The sequence below is a fragment of the Rana temporaria genome, chromosome 12, assembly GCF_905171775.1.
Source record: "Rana temporaria chromosome 12, aRanTem1.1, whole genome shotgun sequence".
Taxonomy (NCBI): domain Eukaryota; kingdom Metazoa; phylum Chordata; class Amphibia; order Anura; family Ranidae; genus Rana; species Rana temporaria.
This window is the reverse complement of record NC_053500.1, coordinates 65,574,697-65,599,789: the sequence shown is the minus strand read 5'-3', so window position 1 is coordinate 65,599,789 and position 25,093 is coordinate 65,574,697. Positions and strand designations below refer to the sequence as shown.

General features: G+C 44.5%; 1 protein-coding gene across 1 annotated transcript in view; it reads left to right on the top strand.

The window, feature by feature from the left end:
* The window catches only part of LOC120918288 (unconventional myosin-XV-like), a 111,064-nt gene that overhangs the window by 47,361 nt on the left and 38,610 nt on the right, over positions 1-25,093 (top strand). Inside the window, exons 10-12 of the mRNA XM_040329801.1 lie at positions 432-555; positions 19,876-19,971; positions 20,053-20,184. Of these exons, the coding sequence (XP_040185735.1) occupies positions 432-555; positions 19,876-19,971; positions 20,053-20,184 (352 nt within the window). The remainder of the gene's footprint in view (positions 1-431; positions 556-19,875; positions 19,972-20,052; positions 20,185-25,093) is intronic.

Here is a 25,093-nt window from a genome sequence, read left to right as displayed (position 1 = left end):
AAAAGTATTTGGAGTAAAAAAAGAACCCTAAATCTGGAGGTCCATGTCAATTACACACAGTCAAGTGAAATACCAGGTGCTTCAATTTCTTGTCTAGTGGTGCATACTATTGCACAGTATGGCACTCACATAGAAATGTATGAGTGCCATTCTATGCAACAGTATACTGTGACCCTAGGCTGTGTGATAATGCACCCCTAGGGCTGTGTCCAAGACAGCCTGAGCTCACATGGGGGGGCCAAACGATGCTGGTTGTCATTCAGCTTTGAACTTGGGGGGGGGGGGCAGCGTTGGAGCATGTAGTGCACTAAAAACATGGTGGACAGAGCAGATGATTTAATAAATCCATGGTAAAGTGAATTTCTGCTTGAACTAGTTGTGTGTTTCTACATTAGGAAATGATTCATATTTTGTTATTTGTATCAACCTAGGGATACAATTGCACAGTCACTGTATGCTCTTCTCTTTGACTGGCTTCTGGAGAAGGGAAATGATTGGCTCAGACCCAAGGAAACTGACAGCTCTTTTGGTATTATTGACATCTGTGGCTTTGAGGTACAGTACTACCATTGTGTTTTCACCATAAATTGTATGTGAAACCATATTTATTTGTAGTAATACATTAGGGATGAAGTAAAACCCTTATCAGGTTATTCTTTTCTTTCGCCACTAGACCTATGAAGGTATGCTGTGGTATCTGGCATCAAGCTGTCAGTTGTAGATCCTTTAAAGTCTTGTAAAAAGTAATTTGGGGCCTCCATGGATTGGAATTGTTTTTCTAGTACATCCCACAGATGCTCGATTGGATTGAGATCTGGAGAATTTTGAGGCCATGTCAAGACCTAAAACTTGTTGCTGTGTTCCTCAAACCATTCTTGAATTCATCAGACCATGTCACCTTCTATCATTGCTTCTTTGTCCAATTCTGATGTTCATGTGCCCATAATAGATGCTTTTGGATGTGGACACAGGTCAGCATGGGTACCCTGACTGTTCTGTGACCAAGCAGCCCCATACACAACAGACCGCGATACACTGTGTTGTGTGTTCTAACACCTGTCTATCAGAACCAGTTGTTAAAGCGGAGCTCCACTGTAAAAACAAATATTAAAAGCCAGCAGCTACAAATACTGCAGTTGCTGACTTTTAATAAATGGACACTTACCTGTCCTGGAGTCCAGCGACGTCGGCAGCAGAAGATGAGCAATCTCTCAGCTGCCCCCACCGCCATCATCGGTGAGGGAACCAGGAAGTGAAGTATTGCGGCTTCACTGCCCGGTTCCCTATTGTGTATGCGCGAGTCACGCTGCGCCGTCCTCACTGTTCCCCACTGTGTTCTGGGAGCCGTGGGGGGGGGGCTGGGAAGTGACATAGTGTCCGCAGTTTCCCTCCGCAGAGTCTATGCCCGGAAAGTGGGTGCAAATACTTGTCTTAGACAGGTATCTACACCCCCCTCCCCCTGAAAGGTGCCAATTATGGCACCGGAGGGGGGGGGAATCCAATGAGCGGAAGTTTCACTTTAAGGTGGAGCTCCGCTTTAAAGGAACCTTTAGGTCCTTTGGTGCCCTGCCCCCCAACAAAAAAATTATATATACGATTATATACAGTATATAGTATATACAGTGTATACAGTATATGGCGCCATACCAGTGACCCTAGGAAGATACCAACCAGACGCACCAGATGACACCCACTTCTCCCTTTGGAGAATTACTTCTACATGCCTTCATTTGACCACCTAAATGTGAGTGGTTTTTAATCTGTGGCTTTTTTAATATTAAATTGTTTTAAAGTATCACACCCAGAGGCGCCTCTCTCCTTGTCTAACACCTGGATATGTTTATTTGTGAACCATTCCATTGTAGATTTGGCTTTATGTTTTGGATCATTGTCTTGTTGGAAGACAAATCTCCGTCCTAGTCTCAGGTCTTTTGCAGATTCCATCAGGTTTTCTTCCAGAATGGTCCTGTATTTGGCTCCATCCATCTTCCCATCAATTTTAACCATCTTCCCTGTCCCTGCTGAAGAAAAGCAGGCCCAAACCATGATGCTGCTGCCACCACCATGTTTGACAGTGGGGATGGTGTATTCAGGGTGATGAGCTGTGTTGCTTTTACGCCTAACATAACGTTTTGCATTGTTGCCAAAAAGTTCGATTTTGGTTTCATCTGACCAGAGCACCTTCTTCCACATGTTTGGTGTGTCTCCCAGGTGGCTTGTGGCAAACTTTAAACAACACTTTTTATGGATATCTTTAAGAAATGGCTTTCTTCTTGCCACTCTTCCATAAAGACAAGATTTGTGCAGCATACGACTGATTGTTGTCCTATGGACAGAGTCTCCCACCTCAGCTGTAGATCTCTGCAGTTCATCCAGAGTGATAATGGGCCTCTTGGCTGCATCTCTGATCAGTCTTCTCCTTGTATGAGCTAAAAGTTTAGAGGGACGGCCAGCTCTGCGTAGATTTGCAGTGGTCTGTGGTCCATTTCAATATTATCGCTTTCACAGTGCTCCTTGGGATGTTTAAAGCTTGGGAAATCTTTTTGTATCCAAATCCGGCTTTAAACTTCTCCACAACAGTATCTCGGACCTGCCTGGTGTGTTCTTTGTTCTTCATGCTGCTCTCTGCACTTTAAACGGACCTCTGAGACTATCACAGTGCAGGTGCATTTATACGGAGACTTGCTTACACACAGGTGGATTCTATTTATCATCATTAGTCATTTAGGTCAACATTGGATCATTCAGAGATCCTCGCTGAACTTCTGGAGAGAGTTTGCTGCACTGAAAGTAAAGGGGCTGAATAATTTTGCACGCCCAATTTTTCAGTTTTTAATTTGTAAAAAAAGTTTGAAATATCCAATAAATTTCATTCCACTTCATGATTGTGTCCCACTTGTTGTTGATTCTTCAAAAAAAAAATTACAGTTTTATATCTTTATGTTTGAAGCCTGAAATGTGGCAAAAGGTTGCAAAGTTCAAGGGGGCCGAATACTTTCACAAGGCACTGTATATAGTATCTCACAAAAGTGAGTACACCTCTCACATTTTTGTAAATATTTTTTTATATTTCTTCATGTGACAACACTGAAGAAACGACTCTTTGCTACAATGGCCCAGATTCAAGAAGCAATTGCGCCCGTGTAACCATAAGTTACACGGCGCAATTGCTTACTTGCTCCGGTGTAACGAGTGCTCCTGATTCAGGAACCTCGTTACACCGACTGCAGCCTAAAATCTGCGTGGCATAAGGCACTTATGCCTCGCAGATTTTAGGCTGCATTCTTGTGCTTGCCGCTAGGGGGCGCTCCCATTGTGATCAGCGTGTAGTATGCAAATTGCATACTACCAACTGATTCACAAACTTGCGCGGCCCCCGTGCAAGCCAGGTACGGAGTTTCCGTACGGCAACTTTAGCGCAAGGCTGCCCTTTCTAATAGCAGGGGCAGCCAATGCTAAAGTATAGCCGGCCTTCCCGCGCCGTGAAATTTGAATTTCACGGCGTTTGCGTAAGTGCTTCATGAATGGCGATGGACGCCATTCGCGTTCACTTTGAAGCAAATGACGTCCTTGCGACGTCATTTACCGCAATGCACGTCGGGAAAGTTTCCCGGCGGAGCATGCGCTGTACGCTCGGCGTGGGAGCGCGCCTAATTTAAATGATTCCCGGCGCGCCCTAGCAATCGTTGCCCTGCTCCCCCGCAAATATAGCGCAAGCTATGCTGAATCTGGGCCAATGTAAATTAGTGAGTGTACAGCTCAGTGTCAATTTGCTGCCCCCTCAAAATAACAACACACAGCCATTAATGTCTACACCGCTGGCAACAAAAGTGAGCACACCCCTAAGTGAAAATGTCCAAATTGGTCCCAATTAGTAGTTTTCCCTCCCCGTGTCATGTGACTCATTAGTGTTATAAGGTCTCACTAAGGACATGGATTACTGGAACCATGTCCTGTGGTCTGATGAGACCAAGATACACTTATTTGGTTCAGATGGTGTCAAGCGTGTGTGGGGGCAACCAGGTGAGGAGTACAAAGACAAGTGTGTCTTGTCTACAGTCAAGCATGGTGGAGGGAGTGTCATGGTCTGGGGCTGCATGAGTGCTGCCGGCACTGGGGAGCTACAGTTCATTGAGGGAACCATGGATGCCAACATGTACTGTGACATACTGAAGTAGAGCATTATCCCCTCCCTTCAGAGACTGGGCTGTAGGGCAGTATTCCGGCATAACGACCCCAAACACACCTCCAAGATGACCACTACCTTGTGTAGAGGTGATGGACTGGCCAAGCATGTCTCCAGACCTAAACCCTATTGAGCATCTGTGGGACATCCTCAAATGGAAGTTGGAGAAGCGCACGGTCTCCAACATCCACTAGCTCCGTGATGTCGTCATGGAGGAGTGAAAGAGGACTCCAGTGTCAATCTGTGAAGCTCTGGTGAACTCCATGCCCAAGGGGGTTAAGGCAGTGCTGGAAAATAATGGTAGCCTCACAAAATATTGACACTTTGGGCCCAATTTGGAAATTTTAACTAGGTAAGGGGTGTACTCACTTTTGTTGCTGGCGGTTTTGAGTGTTGAGTTATTTACACTGTTATACAATCTGTACACTCACTACTTTGCATTGTAGCAAAGTGTCATTTCTTTTTGAGATACTGTGTGTGTATATATATATATATATATATGTATATATATACTGTATATATATACTGTATACAGCCCTCAAAATTTCTAGCATTTGGCGAGTGGATTTAAGCTGGGGGCGAGTGATGACAGGGCTGCATGACCAATGTCCCTTCAATCTGTGCCTACACTTAGAGCCCCGATGCGATTGGCGGCCGAAGAGGAAAGGTGCATGCCCAGGAAAAGTAGTCTGGTGAGCCGCGCACAGGCAGAGCAGTACACAGGTGCTCTCCTTACAATTCTCATTAAGCCATGGGACCTAACAGTATGACCTCTCTGAGCCTGCCCCCCCGACCAATGTAGCTGGAGAGCAGAGAGCAGGGAGCAGGAAGTAATGAGTCAGGTGGAGGATTACGAAAATTACCACGCCGGGTGTCCCAGGTAGGTAGTGCAGCGCTCACTGAAAGTTGCCCTGACATGAGAGTGGCAGCCTTCCAGTTTGTGCAGTTTTCTTCTCCTTGTGCTCTATGTAGGTGTCCAGCAGTTCAGCCTGAGCACTGTGAGCAGACTGGTCTCAATGTGTGCTGTGCGGTGTCAATGTGTGCTGTGCTATGGTGTCAACGGCTGTGCAGTTGTGTGGATCTCGGCGCTGGATTGTACTCCCTCCCGCTGTGCTGAAGCTCCTCTCCTCACTGCCAGCCTGAATAAAAGGGGGAAGTGGGGACATGCAAGCGTGGAGCCGCACACACAGGCTCCTGATGATGAGATGAATAGGAGAGGGAGAGAGAGGATGGATGGATGGGAGTTGCAGAGGAGACAGCAAGAGAATGGGGAAGAGATCCAGTTCTAGTGCCCTGTCCCTCTGGTCTGCCCCCAGTGCCCTGTCCCTCTGGTCTGCCCCCAGTGCCCTGTCCCCAGTGCCCTGTCCCATTTTGGTAAAGTTGTTTTTGGTAATATTTAATTGTGTAACTTGATTCTGCATAAAACATTTAACAGTGTCATTCCATGAGATAATCTACGAGGGCGTGTTTAGGGGCGCAATTAGGCGTGGAGCAGTGAATGAATTAGGTGGGGCAACTGGTGGCGAGTAACTCTTGAGGCCTGGCTAGTAGCTCAGGGCTTGAAATTTTAAGCCCTGCTGTATATATATATCTATATATATATATATATATATATATATATATATATATATATATATATATATATATAGCACTACCCCCAAAGGAGCTGCTGGTTTGTTTTGGGTGGCATGTTACCTCTGTGGCTCCACCGTCTAGGGTAGTTGATGAGAGTTGTAGTAAATGGAATATCCACACAGCAGTTGTCTTATTCTTGTGCTTTTATTACCCAACAGGGTAAAACAATAGAACTTGGTGAAAAATAGAGGAGTAGCAGAAATGGAGAACAACACATACAGGTGTATGTAGATGGGAAACAGTCCTGCTTCCAACGATAAACTTTCACTTCGCCATTCCAGCCGGAAGGGGTATAGCTCACCTTGACAGGCCTCTCTCACCTGCCTGGCAGCCAGAATGTCACTCGAACTCTGGCTAAGTCTCTGCCACAGACCCTCCCAATGGTTGTAGAAAATGGTGGTCCAGAATCCTTTTGATTCAAAGTGTTGTTGCTAGGCAGAATAGTTAATCTTCCCTCTTCCTGCACCTAGGTGCTTAAGCTTCCTAACCTACACCGCACAGACTCCTGGGAATGTAGTGGGTGTAACTTTCCAGGAGTCTGTGCACTCCCCAGTCTCGAAGAATCATGTGACTTGGACAGTACAGATGCTGAAACCTATTACACTGCTTGTGCAGCACTGAGCATGTGCGAGATCTGCAAGGCTGAAATCCAGGAAGTCATACAGTCTGGCTTCATGATGCCCACACTTAAGATGGCCCCAGTCAATTTCTATTTTATAAAGTGTCTAAATGCTGTAACAACCTAACAAAACGGACCTTAGTTTACAGACTAACTTTACTAGAATACATTAAGCTTGTGTATTACAGGGGTATTTATATTTATATTTAAAAAGTGAAATTGTGGCCGGAACTCCGCTTTAAATTCTGTGCCCTTTCTTCTCCAAACGTACCTTTGCTCATTCCGGCCAACAAGTTCTATTTTAACCTCATCGGTCCACAGAACTTGTTTCCAAAATGCATCAGGCTTGTCTAAGTTCAAAAGCTGATTTTTGTGGTGAGGACATAGAAATGTATTTCTTCTGATGACTCTTCCATGAAGACCATATTTGTACAAGTATCTCCTTATAGTGGAATAGTGTACCACAACTCCAGTGTCTGCCAGATCTTTCTGGAGGGATCGTGCAGTCAAACGTGGGTTTTGAATTGCTTTTCTCACAATCCTGCGAGCTGTTCTGTCTGATATTTTTCTTGGTCTTCCAGATCTTACTTTAACTTCCACTGTTCCTGATGACTGCCATTTCTTAAATACATTCCGAACAGAGGATATTGACATCTGAAAACGCTTTGCTATCTTCTTATAGCCTTCTCCAGCTTTGTGAGCGTCAACTATTTTCAGTTTCAGTTTTCTAGACAACTGCTTAGAAGAACCCATGGTGCTGATTGTTGGGGCAAGGTCAGATGAGTCTGGGCATTTAAAACCTTTGAGATTGACATCACCTGGTCTTCCCAGACGATGATGGAGAACAATCCATGACTATCAGGTACTATCAGGTAGTAACAAAAGTACACTTACCAAGGCCAAGATGCTGAGGGTGGCTCCCTTTGCGACCCGGTGCGGTCCGCCCCCTGAAGTGGGGACAGGGGAACAGACGCACCAGGAGGCACCGGTACCGATGGGAAGGTGAAGGTTGGGTGCGTGAAACAGGAACAACCAGGCAGTAGTCCACTTGGAAATGGCTGAAAATACGGCAGGGAATTCCAGGAGGTCCGGGAAGCAGGATTGGTAGGAAACAGGGAAATCCAGAAAACAGACTGTGGTCAAGGAAGCTCAGATAAACAAGGTAGTCCAAAGTTCAAGCCAAAAAGGTCAAGGGCGGGTGAGATCAGAATAATCAAATAAGCAAGCCGAGGTCAAGGTAGGAGAAAGCAGCAATCCGGTAGAGTATAGCCAAGGTCAGGTAAACAGGAACAAGATCAGGTAAGGTTTTTCCAGGATCCAGGAAACACTCCAAACAAACGCTGTGACAAACCAGCAACTAGCCACAGGAAAGGGAGAGGTTTAAATAGCCCGCTCAGGGCTCTGATTGGCTGGACGGAACTACAGGTCTTGCGCGTCCGTGCGTGCACACCTGCACGCGCCCGCGCGCCAACACCACGCACGCGCACGCCAACACCACACGCGCGCGCGCGGCGCAAACAGCCGCGATTGCACCGTTCTGGAAGGCAGGTAAGAGTTAGTGCCCTGACAGTGCCCCCTCCCCAGGGGCGGACTCCGGACGCCTAAACTGTCCATCAGTTCCGGATGGTCCCGGTGAAAAATTCGGATTAGGCGAGGAGCATGTAAATTTTTGGAAGGTTCCCATGAGGTGTCTTCAGGCGGGTAACCCTTCCACTTGACAAGGTACTGGAGTTGTCTCCCTCTCTTCCGACAACCTAAAATAGATTCGACCTCAAATTCTTTTTCACTTTCAATCTCCACTGGAGGAGGTGGAAGTTCCTCCCTTCCTGGAAAAGAGTCTGGAATAACGGGTTTGAGCAGAGATGCGTGGAATACGGGGTGGATCTTGTATGACCCTGGTAATGTTAGTTCAAAAGCCACAGGATTGATCACTCTTTTAATTTCGAATGGGCCTATGAATCTGGGACCTAATTTCCGAGAAGGAATGGGTAACCTAAGGTTCGTGGCCGATAGCCATACCTTCTCCCCGACTTTAAAAGCTGGACACTCCTTCTTTCCCTTATCGTAGGATCTTTTGTAATTTTCCTGGGCTTGTTGCATGTTTTTTTGAAGTCTTTGAAAATTTTGTTGTAAAGCAACTATATGTTCTTGGACAGCAGGTACAGGATTCTCGGGAATTGAATTTGGAAGAAAAGTAGGATGGTAACCATAGTTAGCCCAAAATGGAGTCTGGTTAGTGGATGAATGTAGAGAATTGTTATACGCAAATTCTGCGGATGGTAGCAAAGACGACCAGTCATCTTGCGACGAGGAGCAGAAGCAACGGAGATACTGTTCCAACGTTTGGTTGGTCCTCTCTGTCTGACCATTGGACTGCGGGTGGTAAGCTGATGAGAGGCAGATTTTAATCTCCAGAGATTTACAAAGTTCCTTCCAAAATTTAGATGTAAATTGTACACCTCTATCCGAAACGATGCTTTTGGGTGTTCCGTGGAGCTTCACGATCTCTTTGAAGAAAACTTTAGCGGTTTCTGCTGCAGAGGGTGTGCCAATCATGGGCACAAAATGTGCAAATTTGGACAGCCGGTCGACCACTACCAGGATTGTAGTAAAGCCTCCAGAAGGTGGTAAGTCTACAATAAAATCCATAGAGATGTCCGCCCAGGGGCGTTCAGGAACAGGAAGAGGTCTGAGTAAACCCCAGGATTTGGCGTTTGGGCCTTTGTAACGCTGACACCGAGAGCACGAAGTTACATAGTCTTTACAGTCCGACCTCCACTTTGGCCACCAGAAGGAGCGGCTAACTAATTCCGCGGTTTTCCGAGCTCCAAAATGGCCTGCTAGTTTGTGGTCATGGAATATGCTCAGTACTAGTTGTCTCGCTTGTTCAGGTACAAAAATTTTGCCTCGAGACCATAGTAAACCGTCTCGTCTTTCAAGAGAGAGTGAGGGTATGTTGGTAATTTGAGTGGAAGCCGTCTTTAAAGAGGAAAGTAGATCCAACTGAGAAATCAGAAAGAAATTTTGGGACGTCAAGATGGTACTGGGTTCTGACTGATCAGGAGTTTCGGTGAACATTCTGGATAGGGCGTCAGCTTTTCCATTCTTAGATCCTGGTCTGAAGGTTATGTGAAAGTTGAAGCGGGCAAAGAACAAGGCCCAACGGGCTTGTCTAGGTCTCAGACGTTTGGCAGATCGCAGGTATTCCAAGTTTTTATGGTCTGTGAAGATCAAGATGGGGTGAAGAGCACCCTCTAAGAGGTACCTCCACTCTTCTAGAGCGAACTTAATGGCCAACAGTTCCCGGTCCCCAACATCATAATTTCTTTCCGAGAGATTTAGTTTTCGTGAAGCGTAAGCTATGGGGTGCAGTAAGGATTTGGGTCATTGCCTTTGTGACAGGATAGCACCGATGGCCGTCTCCGAAGCGTCGACCTCCAGGATAAAGGGCAAGCTTGGATCTGGATGCCTAAGGATAGGGGCTGAAGAAAACAAGATTTTTAACTTTTTGAATGCTTCTTGAGCTTCCCGGGACCAATGAAAGCGATGACCTTGGTGAGTTAGACGAGTGATAGGGGCCACAATGGATGAGAAACCAACAATGAATCTTCGGTAAAAGTTGGCAAAGCCAATAAAACGCTGTACCCCTTTTTTGTCAACTGGCGCTGGCCAATCCTGAACTGCTTTGACCTTTTGCGGATCCATGGATATACCGTCGGTTGAAATGATGAACCCCAAAAACTGAATTGTAGTCTTCTCAAATTCGCATTTTTCCGCTTTAAGATAAAGCTTGTGTTATCTGAGGATAGTCAGGACCTTCTTAACGTGGGTGCGATGTAGTTCGAGTGATACCGAAAAAATGAGGATGTCGTCCAAGTAGACGACTAGAAAGTCATCCAGATATTGGCGAAAAATGTAATTTACCAGATGTTGGAAGGTGGCAGGGGCGTTGCAGAGGCCGAATGGCATTACTAGGTATTCAAAGTGCCCGAACCTTGATCTAAAAGCGGTCTTCCATTCGTCCCCATGCCTGATCCGGATGAGGTTGTAGGCCCCACGGAGATCGAGCTTAGAGAAAATCCGGGCTGATCGGAAGCGTTGAAAAAGTTCCGGAATGAGGGGCAAAGGATACCTATTTTTGACGGTGATTTTATTTAGCTCCCTGTAATCAATACAGGGCCTGAGGGAACCATCTTTTTTCTCAACAAAAAAGATTCCAGGGGAAGATGAAGGGCGGATGAATTTCTTTCCTAAATTTTCATCGATATAGGCCTTTAGGGCCACCAATTCAGTCTCTGAGAGTGGGAAGATTCGACCAAAAGGGATTTTAGAACCGGGAAGTAAATCAACGGGGCAATCGTATGGCCGATGTGGGGGAAGGCGGTCAGCCTGTTGCTTATCGAACACATCCTTAAAGTCTGAGTATGCAGCAGGAACATGTTGAAGATCCGATGGTGCAGATATCAAGGTGGAGCAGGAGGCTTTAACGGGAGGAAGGCAATGCTGAGAACAGAAAGCAGAAGGGAATGTGATGTCTTTTTTGAGCCAGTCTATAGAAGGTTGATGCGCTTGTAGCCAGGGTAAACCCAAAATAATAGGGAATAAAGGGGAAGGAATAAGGTCCAGGCACAGATACTCTCGATGGCCGGTGTCGGAGATGGCGTGGATGGGCAGAGTTTCCATGGTAACTAATCCAGAGCGGGGTAGAGAGCCGTCTGCCAGATGGATCTGTAACTGAAAGTTTTTTGGCCGGTATGGGACATGCAGCTTCTGGGCTAGGGCAGAATAAAGAAAGCAGCTGCAAGCCCCGGAGTCAACGATGGCTGGCAGCCGGACCGCCCCCTGCGGGAGCTGTAGAGAAAGAAAACATAAACATAAGTCTGTGGTAAGTTGGAAATATGGCAATTGAAAAAAGACGGTAGTCTTGACTTACTGGGTCTTATGGGACAGGTGCGAAGAAGCGACACAATACAGGCAGAGGTTGGACTGCCGTCTACGTTGTCTCTCTTCAGGGGTGAGAGGTGCCCGGAGTAGACCGAGCTGCATTGGTTCTGGATCTGAAGACGAAGCAACAGGTGGAACTGGAGCAGGTGGAGGAGCTGGTGAGAATCTAGGCGGAATCCAATTAGGACGGGATGTCTGGAAGCGTTCCTGCCGGCGTTCTCGAAGGCGTTGATCAAGCTGGGTGGCCGATTGGATTAAGGCTTCCAGAGTGGCAGGCGGGTCACCTCTGGCTAGCTCGTCCTTGAGGGATTCCGACAACCTTTGGCGAAACTGGTATTTTAGGGCAGTTTCATTCCACCCTGTATCAGCAGACCATTTACGGAAGTCAGCAACGTAGTCCTCTACGGGTCTCCTCCCCTGAGTTAGTTGATGAAGGGTAAGTTCCGCGGTAGCTGAACGGAGAGGATCATCGTATAACTTAGATAAATGTTCAAAGAAAGTGTCCATGGTGTCTAATATCAGGCTCCCTTGTTCCAACAAACTATGGGCCAAAGCTTGTGGTTCATCTGCAAGGAGGGAGATCACGAAACCAACCTTTACAGCTTCTGAACAAAAAGTCCTGGGTTGAAGAGTCAGATACAGGGAGCAAGCGTTCTTAAATGCCCGGAATTTCTTTCGGTCGCCAGCGAATCGCTCCGGGGTAGGCACACGTGGTTCAGGGTGAGTAACCAGCACTGGAGAGGCAGAAGAGGGTTGAGAAGAAGCAGGACCTGTAGCTAATGCCGCGGAGGCGGTCGAGGATCCGGGGGTGACATTCATCTGTTGTAAGCGACCATCTATATGCAGATAGCCTTCCTGAAGTTTCTGTACCGCTTCGGTGAGGGCTGAGACTTGTTGGCATAGCGTCTCAAAAGGCGAGCGCACCCTGTCGGCCTCGGACATCTGGCTGGTTTGTACTATCAGGTACTATCAGGTAGTAACAAAAGTACACTTACCAAGGCCAAGATGCTGAGGGTGGCTCCCTTTGCGACCCGGCGCGGTCCGCCCCCTGAAGTGGGGACAGGGGAACAGACGCACCAGGAGGCACCGGTACCGATGGGAAGGTGAAGGTTGGGTGCGTGAAACAGGAACAACCAGGCAGTAGTCCACTTGGAAATGGCTGAAAATACGGCAGGGAATTCCAGGAGGTCCGGGAAGCAGGATTGGTAGGAAACAGGGAAATCCAGAAAACAGACTGTGGTCAAGGAAGCTCAGATAAACAAGGTAGTCCAAAGTTCAAGCCAAAAAGGTCAAGGGCGGGTGAGATCAGAATAATCAAATAAGCAAGCCGAGGTCAAGGTAGGAGAAAGCAGCAATCCGGTAGAGTGTAAAACAGGGAGTGTAATGGCGCTTGCCAAAGGGAAACTACAAAAAGGTAAACTAAATAACACACATAGCAACGTCTAAAAGCGTATGGATATTGATCAGTAGTGTTCAATCAATATGTGTTCCACTCCTAATTTCCTTCAAAACCCTTCATGTCATCCATAATTCAGGTGTGAAGGGTAGGAGTAGTGGATATAATAGATGGAATAGATTTACAATGATACTATGGAAATCATTGATTAACCACTTAAGCCCCGGACCATATTGCTGCCTAAAGACCCACGATGTTTTTACAGTTTGGGACTGCGTCGCTTTAACAGACAATTGCGCGGTCGTGCGACGTGGCTCCCTAACAAAATTGGCGTCCTTTTTTCCCCACAAATAGAGCTTTCTTTTGGTGGTATTTGATCACCTTGGCGGTTTTTATTTTTTGCGCTATAAACAAAAATATAGCGACAATTTTGAAAAAAATGCAATATTTTTTACTTTTTGCTATAATAAATATCCCCCAAAAACATATATAAAACATTTTTTTTTCCTCAGTTTAGGCCGATACGTATTCTTCTACCTATTTTTGGTAAAAAAAATCTCAATAAGCGTTTATCGATTGGTTTGCGCAAAATTTATAGCGTTTACAAAATAGGGGATAGTTTTATTGCATTTTTATTATTTTTTTTTTTTTTACTACTAATGGCGGCGATCAGCGATTTTTTTCGTGACTGCGACATTATGGCGGACACTTCGGACAATTTTGACACATTTTTGGGATTTTTGTCATTTTCACAGCAAAAAATGCATTTAAATTGCATTCTTTATTGTGAAAATGACAGTTGCAGTTTGGGAGTTAACCACAGGGGGCGCTGTAGGATTTGGTGTACACTGTGTGTGCGTTTACAACTGTAGGGGGGTGTGGCTGTAGGAATGACGTCATCGATCGAGTCTCCCTATATAAGGGATCACTCGATCGATGCAGCGCCATAGTGAAGCACGGGGAAGCCGTGTTTACATACGGCTCTCCCCGTTCTTCAGCTCCGGGGAGCGATCGCGACGGAGCGGCTATAAACAAATAGCCGCGCCGTCGTCCCGGATCGCTCCCCGAGGGGACCCGACCGCCGCAAGTCGCGGGGGGGGGGTCCCGATCGGACCCCCGACCCACGTCTAGGCAGGGACGTACAGGTACGCCAATGTGCCTGTACGTGCCATTCTGCCGACGTATATGTACATGCGGCGGTCGGGAAGGGGTTAAAGTGAATGTGCAAATAAAATGTAAACAAACGCTTCCAGTGATAACGCCAAAATAAAGTGCTCAAGTGTTGACGTGAATACAAAATCCGAACTAGGAAGTACTTGGTATATAAATTACAAAATATTATAGCAAATAAGCCAGTGTGCACAAAGATCAAAAGTGCAAAGTGAATAAATATTGTTATAAATAGATTTCATGAAGAATATATATATAAAAAATATATATATAGAAAAATATCATAAATATATTAAAAATAATCCAGTTGATATGGTGTTCAGATTGACTTCCAAAATTTCATACAAAAAAATGTTCAAAAATTGTGTTCCAAACGTGCAAATAATTAAAAAATTGAATAGAGTGGAAAAGAATATATAGATATTCAAAGTGCATAAATTTCAAAGATTTCCCAGCGGTGAAAAAGTTGTTCAAACCAATGCTCCAATCCACCACACGATCCTCCAGTGTAACTGTGCAGATAGGATAGATAATGCTAGCCTCTCACCTCAATTGCGATCATACAAGCCTGTTGGATAGGGGATGAAACCCAGCAGTACACACTCTGCATACAGGAAGGTTCAGGTAGCTCCGATCCTCCACCTCCAAGTTCCTCCAGACACTCTCAAGAGAAGCAAAAGGCAGGCTCAATTGCGATCATACAAGCCTGTTGGATAGGGGATGAAACCCAGCAGTACACACTCTGCATACAGGAAGGTTCAGGTAGCTCCGATCCTCCACCTCCAAGTTCCTCCAGACACTCTCAAGAGAAGCAAAAGGCAGGCTCCATAGTGCAGTAAATCAATGGTAATTTATTAAAAATATAGTAACACTCACAATTATAACGGCTGTGAACAGCATGCAGATACTCCACAGTAATAATTTACAGATGGTCAGCAGATCTCCGCTCTCGGCCGCGAGCGGAGATGACGTCACCAACGACACTCCTCCTTCACCTGACGCGTTGCGTAGCAGAACAACGCTACTTAATCATAGGTATGGAAGTGCCGTGGGTGAGCGGTGACTTTTATACAGCTGCGGAGGCGCGCTTCTCGGCGCCTTCAACAAAACACACAATACATCAGCATAATAGCCTGGGAATGATCCAAAATATTGTAACATCCATTTAAATCAAAAATAATATTAAAATGACGATTATAAATATCTAAAAAATCTATGTAATCTCCCTCTAGTGGATAAAAAACATATTGTTCATCCTAAAAGGATATTAAGATAAACCATACGATGCTTAGGGCTCCCTCAAGTGGTTAGTTGGGGAAAGAGCAAAGAAAGATACATGAGGGTAAGGCACTTCATTCATTATCGACAGATGTCAATACTTCCTCTATTTAAAATTATGAAAAACTCCTTGCACATGTAACCCCTATCCATAGTGGATAAATCTAAGCAAAAGGGTAAATAATGAACAGGGGACATGACAATAATAGCAACGACCGGAAAATCATTATTAATAATAGGAAAAATAAAATAGAATTACTAATGACGCACAGCTCCAATAATAATTAAAAAGCACAAATAAAATCTTAATATCTAAAAATTAGAAATAAAACAATTAAGATCAAATTCTATGTTGTGGCCATTGGGGGATAAAGTGCATAATTCATGGATCCAACGGGATTCGGCCTGGCTAATTTTCTGCACCCTATTGTCCCCCCTCCAATGGGGTTTGTACTTTTCAATACCCCATACTTTCAACGAAGAGGGATCTTTATTATGATAACGCTCATAATGGCGGGATAAACTATGCTTTGGGAATCCGTTTAATATATTTTGTGTATGTTCCCGTAGTCTTTTCCAGAGGGGCCTTTTTGTTCTTCCCACATATTGGATTTGACATGGGCACTCTAGAAGGTACACCACTCCTTCAGTTCTACAGGAAATAAAGTCTTTAATCTTGTATTCTTTCCCTGTGAAGCTTGATTTGAAATTTTCTTTTTTCTTTTTACTTTCTTTAGTGCGTTTACAAGTGAAGCAAGTTTTACAAGGATAAAAACCTTTTTCATTAAAAAATGAAAAACTTTTCTTTTCAGGGGGGTCCAGGACATTCTTTGCAATCAGGTCTCTTAAGGTTGGGGCCCTCCTATATGTGAATAGAGGTCTCTCAGGGAGTATACTTGTTAAATGGCGATCCCCCTTCACAATGTGCCAATACTTCCTGCAAATGGTTTCTACCTGCTTATGTTGGACACTATAGTTCATTATTAGGGGTACCCCTCCAGCAAAGGTATTAGTTCTTGTAGAGTCCTGGATGAGGGAATTCCGATCCAAAGCCATCACATCTTGTATTTTTTTGTTAATAAAGTCCTGTTGGTAACCTTTCTCTACAAACCTCTTCCCAATAAAATCAGCCTGTTTTAAAAAAGTATCATCTTTAGTGCAGTTTCTCCTCAATCTTAAAAGCTGCCCTTTCGGTATATTTTCCAACCAGGGCGAATGGTGGCAGCTATCTAAAGGTAGATAGCTGTTTCGATCTACGGTTTTAAAATGGGTCTGCGTTATTAATTTTGTTCCTTCTTTGATGATTTCTAAATCTAGGAAATTTATTTTTTCTTCACTGATTTCCCAGGAGAGTACAATATTTTTGTCATTAGTATTAAGATAAAAACCAAAATCCACCAACTTTTCCCTGTCTCCAGACCAAATTATTAAAATATCGTCAATAAAACGTTTGTATAGGAGTAGTTCTTTGGGTTTTCTATTATATAGGACCTCTTCCTCCCACTCTGCCATATACAAATTTGCCACACTGGGTGCTTAGATTCACTTTTGCTTTTGCTTAGATTCATCCACTATGGATAGGGGTTACATGTGCAAGGAGTTTTTCATAATTTTAAATAGAGGAAGTATTGACATCTGTCGATAATGAATGAAGTGCCTTACCCTCATGTATCTTTCTTTGCTCTTTCCCCAACTAACCACTTGAGGGAGCCCTAAGCATCGTATGGTTTATCTTAATATCCTTTTAGGATGAACAATATGTTTTTTATCCATAGATTTTTTAGATATTTATAATCGTCATTTTAATATTATTTTTGATTTAAATGGATGTTACAATATTTTGGATCATTCCCAGGCTATTATGCTGATGTATTGTGTGTTTTGTTGTGTATTATGCAGCTGTATAAAAGTCACCGCTCACCCACGGCACTTCCATACCTATGATTAAGTAGCGTTGTTCTGCTACGCAACGCGTCAGGTGAAAGAGGAGTGTCGTTGGTGACGTCATCTCCGCTCGCGGCCGAGAGCGGAGATCTGCTGACCATCTGTAAATTATTACTGTGGAGTATCTGCATGCTGTTCACAGCCGTTATAATTGTGAGTGTTACTATATTTTTAATAAATTACCATTGATTTACTGCACTATGGAGCCTGCCTTTTGCTTCTCTTGAGAGTGTCTGGAGGAACTTGGAGGTGGAGGATCGGAGCTACCTGAACCTTCCTGTATGCAGAGTGTGTACTGCTGGGTTTCATCCCCTATCCAACAGGCTTGTATGATCGCAATTGAGCCTGCCTTTTGCTTCTCTGCGAGTGTCTGGAGGAACTTGGAGGTGGAGGATCGGAGCTACCTGAACCTTCCTGTATGCAGAGTGTGTACTGCTGGGTTTCATCCCCTATCCAACAGGCTTGTATGATCGCAATTGAGGTGAGAGGCTAGCATTATCTATCCTATCTGCACAGTTACACTGGAGGATCGTGTGGTGGATTGGAGCATTGGTTTGAACAACTTTTTCACCGCTGGGAAATCTTTGAAATTTATGCACTTTGAATATCTATATATTCTTTTCCACTCTATTCAATTTTTTAATTATTTGCACGTTTGGAACACAATTTTTGAACATTTTTTTGTATGAAATTTTGGAAGTCAATCTGAACACCATATCAACTGGATTATTTTTAATATATTTATGATATTTTTCTATATATATATTTTTTATATTTATATTCTTCATGAAATCTATTTAGAACAATATTTATTCACTTTGCACTTTTGATCTTTGTGCACACTGGCTTATTTGCTATAATATTTTGTAATTTATATACTAAGTACTTCCTAGTTGGGATTTTGTATTCACGTCAACACTTGAGCACTTTATTTTGGCGTTATCACTGGAAGCGTTTGTTTACATTTTATTTGCACATTCACTTTAATCAATGATTTCCATAGTATCATTGTAAATCTATTCCATCTATTATATCCACTACTCCTACCCTTCACACCTGAATTATGGATGTCATGAAGGGCTTTGAAGGAAATTAGGAGTGGAACACATATTGATTGAACACTACTGATCAATATCCATACGTTTTTAGACGTTGCTATGTGTGTTATTTAGTTTATCTTATTGTAGTTTCCCTTTGGCAAGCGCCATTACACTCCCTGTTTTACATATGCTTGTTGGTGCGTGATCACTGTTTTAGTAGTGGCTGCTGCCTTTATAGATTTATTTATATTTTATTGTATTTTACTTAGTTGCCCTGGGTAGATTGGTTTTGCGCATTAGTTCCCCCCTTTTTACAAATCCGGTAGAGTATAGCCAAGGTCAGGTAAACAGGAACAAGATCAGGTAAGGTTTTTCCAGGATCCAGGAAACACTCCAAACAAATGCTGTGACAAACCAGCAACTAGCCACAGGAAAGGGAGAGGTTTAAATAGCCCGCTCAGGGCTCTGATTGGCTGGACGGAACTACAGGTCTTGCGCGTCCGTGCGCGCGCACCTGCACGCGCCCGCGCGCGCCAACACCACGCACGCGCGCGCCAACACCACGCACGCGCGCGCGCGCAAACAGCCGCGATTGCACCGTTCTGGAAGGCAGGTAAGAGTTAGTGCCCTGACAATGACACTGGCAGGTCTCAGCTTTGCAAAGGGGGCAGTGCATGCTATACATTCTGCAGGGTGCCCAAACTTTTGCAGACGCCATTTTTTTGTTTTCTGTAATTTTGAAAGTGTAAATGATGGAAATAAAATATAACTTTTTTTGACATATTATAAGAATGTCTAATCTGTAATTTGATGCCTTTTGGAGATTTTTCCATCTTTCCTTGGCTTCGTTATGCACATTAATACAAATTTTTATCTGGGGTGCCCAAACTTTCGATTCCCACTGTAAGTCCTGCTATGGTTGATAAAGTGATAGGTGCTCTTTAAAGGTGCTCCAAGCCCATGTGTCAGGAAAATAAATGTATGTCCTCAGGATTGAATCATTAGTAAGTTCATCAATAAATCATAAAGTGACAGGTGCTCTCTAAAGGTGCTCCAAGAATTAGTGCTTGATGCTGGTGTTTCAACTTGTGCTCCCCTTTATATACCACACTCACCAGAGAGTTCTTCCCATTCACAGCACACAGTGGCTGAAACATCAGACCTCAGATTCACATCCGATATGGTGTTCCTCTTTCCTCTAACTTTCTTGCCCCATCCTTTCACATGTGGAGATAGTAAAGGTGAGACCACATAGTGTAATACTGTATAAACTTTTTATTGTGTGCAGAGCCGAAATGCACTTGCTTCAAAACGACATTTAAACTGCATAAAACAAGGAAGTCCGGGTCACTATGCGTTTCACAGACCTTAACCAGAAGTGACGTAATGACGCTGGTAGCTCCTCCCTAGGCGTTTCATCAGTACGACGTCATCAGGAGCAGCCTACACGTTTCTTTAGTACAATGTCATCAGGAGCGGCCTATACAGTACATGTTTCTTCAGTACTATGTCATCAGGAGTGGCAATAATATGCACATGGTTACCAAGTATAATTTTATATTATTTGTATAAGGGTGTATCACCAATATTATATGACATATATGACTTATAACACCTATTGCACCTATTGAGTGCCGTTTGCACTGATGATTTTATTTTACAGAATTTGGGAGTTAACAGTTTAGAGCAGCTGTGCAGGAACTTTGCCAATGATCAGATCCAGTGTCACAGCATGGAGAGACTTATGTCTCAGGAAAAGGTACTTGTGGCAAGAATGGTTGTGGTTATATTTAATAAACTCATATCTGGGCAGATCTTTTAATGCTGTTTTCCATGGAAGGCTGAATATGCCAAAGACGGCTTATGCTGGATCCCACTCTCCGAAGAGGGACATCTTTCTTGTTTGGGACTTCTGACTGATCGACCCCATGGAATTTTTCACATTTTGGAGGAACAAACTGAGTTGCCACAGGTAGGCTCTGTAACTAAGTATGAGGTTGTGTACTGATTCGCTATGTACAAAGGATTTATTAAATACAGAATGTACATAATAAAACATTCATCTATAACAATTCAACTCACCCTAGAAAACTGCCTTCCGGTCTCTGTGACTGGCCAGAGCCACAATGACGTCACTCGTGTGCATGCGTGCAGGAGCCAACTGTCACAGCACAGGGCTCTGAAGTAACGGCATGAGCGTGTTACATGAAGCCGATGTGCGTGCCCGGCGGGCACGATGTCTGCCGGGCACCCGCAATTGCTCCTGACAGAACGAGAACAGGGATCTGTGTATGTAAACACACAGATCCCGGTTTAGTCATGGGAGTAGAAACAGATTGTGTGTTCCTACTAAGTAGGAACTATGGGCCAGATTCACAAAAGGGATACGACGGCGTATCTCCTGATACGCCGTTGTATCTCTGTTTCTATCTATGCGACTGATTCATAGAATCAGTTACGCATAGATATCCATAAGATCCGACAGGTGTAATTGTTTTACACTGTCGGATCTTAGGATGCAGTACCGCGGCCGCCGCTGGGGGGAGTTTGCGTCGTAAACCAGCGTCGGGTATGCAAATTAGGAGTTACGGCGATCCACGACGGATTTTCGCGTTCGCTACGTCGCCGCTAGTCTAGGCGGTGTAACGTATCTACGCGTGAATCTGGCCCTATGATATGTTCCCCCCAGTCAATCCCACCCCCCCACAGTTAGAAACACATATAGGGAACACAGTTAACCCCTTGAAAATGCCATAAATCTTTCTTTATTTTGTAGACACTAGGGGCTAGATTCAGATAGGTGAGCGCATCTTTAGATCTGCGTAACCTATCTCATTTACGTTGCGCCGCTGCAAGTTTTTCAGACAAGTGCTTTATTCACAAAGCATTTGCCTGTAAAGTTGCGGCGGCGTAGCGTAAATCCACCCGGCGGAATTCAAATTCGGCAGGTAGGGGGCGTGTATCATTTAAATGATGCGCGTCCCTGCGCCGAACGAACTGCGCACGCGCCGGCCGCGACTGAATCCCAGTGCGCATGCTCCAAATGACGTCGGCAACTCGTCATGCTTTCGTCGTGAACGTAAATTACGTCCAGCCATATTCGCGAACGACTTACGCAAATGACGTAAACAATGCAAAACTCGGAGCGGGGACGACGCCCATACTTAACATAGGATACGCCGCACATACCCCTCATATAGCAGGGGTAAGTATACGCAGGAAAAAGCCGAACGCAAACGACGTAAAGAAAAGCGCCGGGCGGTCGTTCGTTTCTGAATCAGCGTAACTCCTCATTTGCATATTCCTCGCGTATACAAACGGAAGCGCCACCTAGTGGCCAGCGTAAGATTGCAGCCTGAGATCTGAGGGTGTAAGTCACTTACACATGTCGGATCTTAGGGATATCTATGCGTAACTGATTCTCTGAATCAGGCGCATAGATACGACGGCCCGCACTCAGAGATACGACGGCGTATCAGGAGATACGCCGTCGTATCTCCTATCTGAATCCGGGCCTATAACTTTTGTGCAAACCAATCAATATACGCTTATTGCGTTTTTTTTTTTAAATATATAGAAGAATACATATTGGCCTAAACTGATAAAGAATTTTTTTTTTTTTACATTTTGACTGATCCCAAGTCAAGTTTTATACAGCAAATTATATATTTGATAGAGGTTTATAAAGCAAACAAGAAATATGTATTTAATCTTTTTCGTTATTTATTTATTTTGTATTGTAAGGCCCTTTTCACACTACAAAATAAATCCGTTTTAATAATCCGTTTTAAAATCCGTCAGATAATGTTAAAAAACGGAAGTTATACGTCCTTTATAAAATATCATTAAAGTCTATGGGATTTTTTTATGTTCCGTAAAGATCCGTAATAGTCCGTTATAACATACGGACGTTAGTTATAACGGAATATGTGATGGGTCTTGCACTATTTTTTGTAAATTATTTGTCCGTTGCAAGTAACGGATATATTAACGTCCGTTATATTTTAACATTGAAGTCTATGGCACATGGACGTTAGTAAATGTCTCCGTAAATGTCCGTTATGTTAACGGACGTTAATTTTACTGAGCATGGATATTCAGGGGAACCCCGCTGTCAATTTAAAACAAAAATGACGTGCGGTTCCCGGTAAATATCCATAACCAGACCCTTCAGGTCTGGTATGGATATTCAGGGGAACCCCGCCGTCAATTTAAAACAAAAATGACGTGCGGTTCCCGGTAAATATCCATAACCAGACCCTTCAGGTCTGGTATGGATATTCAGGGGAACCCCGCCGTCAATTTAAAACAAAAATGACGTGCGGTTCCCCCTAAATATCCATAACCAGACCCATTATCCGAGCACGTTGACCTGGCCGGCCGCAGAAAAGAGGGGGGGACAGAGTGCGGCCCCCCCTCTCTCCTGAACCGCACCAGGCCACATGCCCTCAACATGGGGAGGATGTCCCCATGTTGATGGGGACAAGGGTCTCATCCCCACAACCCTTGCCCGGTGGTTGTGGGGGTATGCGGGCGGGAGGTTTATCAGAATCTGGAAGACCCCTTTAACAAAGGGGACCCCCAGATCCTGACCCCCCCCCCTGTGTGAAATGGTAATGGGGTACACTGTACCTCTACCATTTCACGAAGGAAGTAAAAAGTATTGTAAAAAAACACACTGACACAAAAGAATAAAGTCCTTTATTAAAAAAAAAAAAAAAAACTCCAGCGCTGAAAAATCCACTCGTTCCCGGCTTCCTGCGTTGTCCTGATCCAGCGACGGGTGCGGGTGATCTCCCGCGATGAGAAGATCCAGCGTCGGGTGATCTCCGCTCCGGCGATGTGAAGATCCATCCATCTGGCGCAGCAGCATCCCGGACCTCCTCTCACCGCTGGGCACAGCCCAGCGAATGAGCGGCTGAAGCGGTGACATTTCTTATATAGAGGAGGCAGAGCCACCCGTCACGTGACCCTGCCCCCTCTGACGTACCTCTGCTACGTCACTGGGGAAGACCATGAAGAGGAAAGGTCTTCCCTCTTCTTGGTCTTCCCCAGTGACGTAGCAGAGGTACGTCAGAGGGGGCAGGGTCACGTGACGGGTGGCTCTGCCTCCTCTATATAAGAAATGTCACTGCTTCAGCCGCTCATTCGCTGGGCTGTGCCCAGCGGTGAGAGGAGGTCCGGGATGCTGCTGCGCCGGATGGATGGATCTTCACATCGCCGGAGCGGAGATCACCCGACGCTGGATCTTCTCATCGCGGGAGATCACCCGCACCCGTCGCAGGATCAGGACAACGCTGGAAGCCGGGAACGAGTGGATTTTTCAGCGCTGGAGTTTTTTTTTTTTTTTTTTTAATAAAGGACTTTATTCTTTTGTGTCAGTGTGTTTTTTTACAATACTTTTTACTTCCTTCGTGAAATGGTAGAGGTACAGTGTACCCCATTACCATTTCACACAGGGGGGGGGTCAGGATCTGGGGGTCCCCTTTGTTAAAGGGGTCTTCCAGATTCTGATAAACCTCCCGCCCGCATACCCCCACAACCACCGGGCAAGGGTTGTGGGGATGAGACCCTTGTCCCCATCAACATGGGGACATCCTCCCCATGTTGAGGGCATGTGGCCTGGTGCGGTTCAGGAGAGAGGGGGGGCCGCACTCTGTCCCCCCCTCTTTTCTGCGGCCGGCCAGGTCAACGTGCTCGGATAATGGGTCTGGTTATGGATATTTAGGGGGAACCGCACGTCATTTTTGTTTTAAATTGACGGCGGGGTTCCCCTGAATATCCATACCTGACCTGAAGGGTCTGGTTATGGATATTTAGGGGGAACCGCACGTCATTTTTGTTTTAAATTGACGGCGGGGTTCCCCTGAATATCCATACCAGACCTGAAGGGTCTGGTTATGGATATTTACCGGGAACCGCACGTCATTTTTGTTTTAAATTGACGGCGGGGTTCCCCTGAATATCCATGCGACTTCTGGAGCTGGACTTCAAGAAAGGGTGAAATGTTTTTATTAACGGACGTTAGAAAGGAATGATATAATGGATGTATACGGATATATACGGATAAACATTATCCGTTTTCAATAAAGGAAGAATGGTAAAATATTTATCCGTATGTATCCGTTATTAAATCCGTTAATAAACGTCCGTTAATAGGTGTAATACGGATATTATAAAACGGACATACAATCCATAGTGTGAAAGAAGCCTAAGATAAATTAGGTAGATCATTTTCAGGTGTTTTTCTTTCAGGGAAGAACTTGTTTTTTTTAACTGTATCTCAGGAAAATAACAGCTAGCTTTCAGACTTCCCTGTTTTCCATCTATCCAATTGAACACATTAGATGATAACAGCTACATAAATAGAAGCACAGGAGGAAGTACATAGCAGGTTGCATCCATGACTACCTCTAAAGATTTCTTTGTTAGCAAACACTGCAAAGATATCACTTTACTGTTTAACCACTTAAGGATCGAGCCTATTTTTTAAACTTGTTGTTTACAAGTTAAAATCAGCTCTGTGAAGTTGGCACCCCATGTTTGTAAAACCTGAGTAAAAATATACCATTTGTGTCGCGTTTGTGCTGATTTATGCTGCAAAAACAAGCGTTTGTGCCGGTTCGGTTTCTGAGATATTAAACATTTAATTCAATGCAACTCCAACCCAGTTTGCACCTCATGTTGCTGAATTTTGAAAAAAAAACACGCCATTCGTTTATGCTGGTTTGTGCTGCAAAAATAAACGTTTGTGCTGCTTTGGTTTCCAATATATTGTGCGTTATACAGTATGTTGCCAAACCACACATGACTTTACACCTCGTTATTACATTTTACATACAGAACTTACAGAATCTATACTTAGTTTGGGTTTCTGTAAT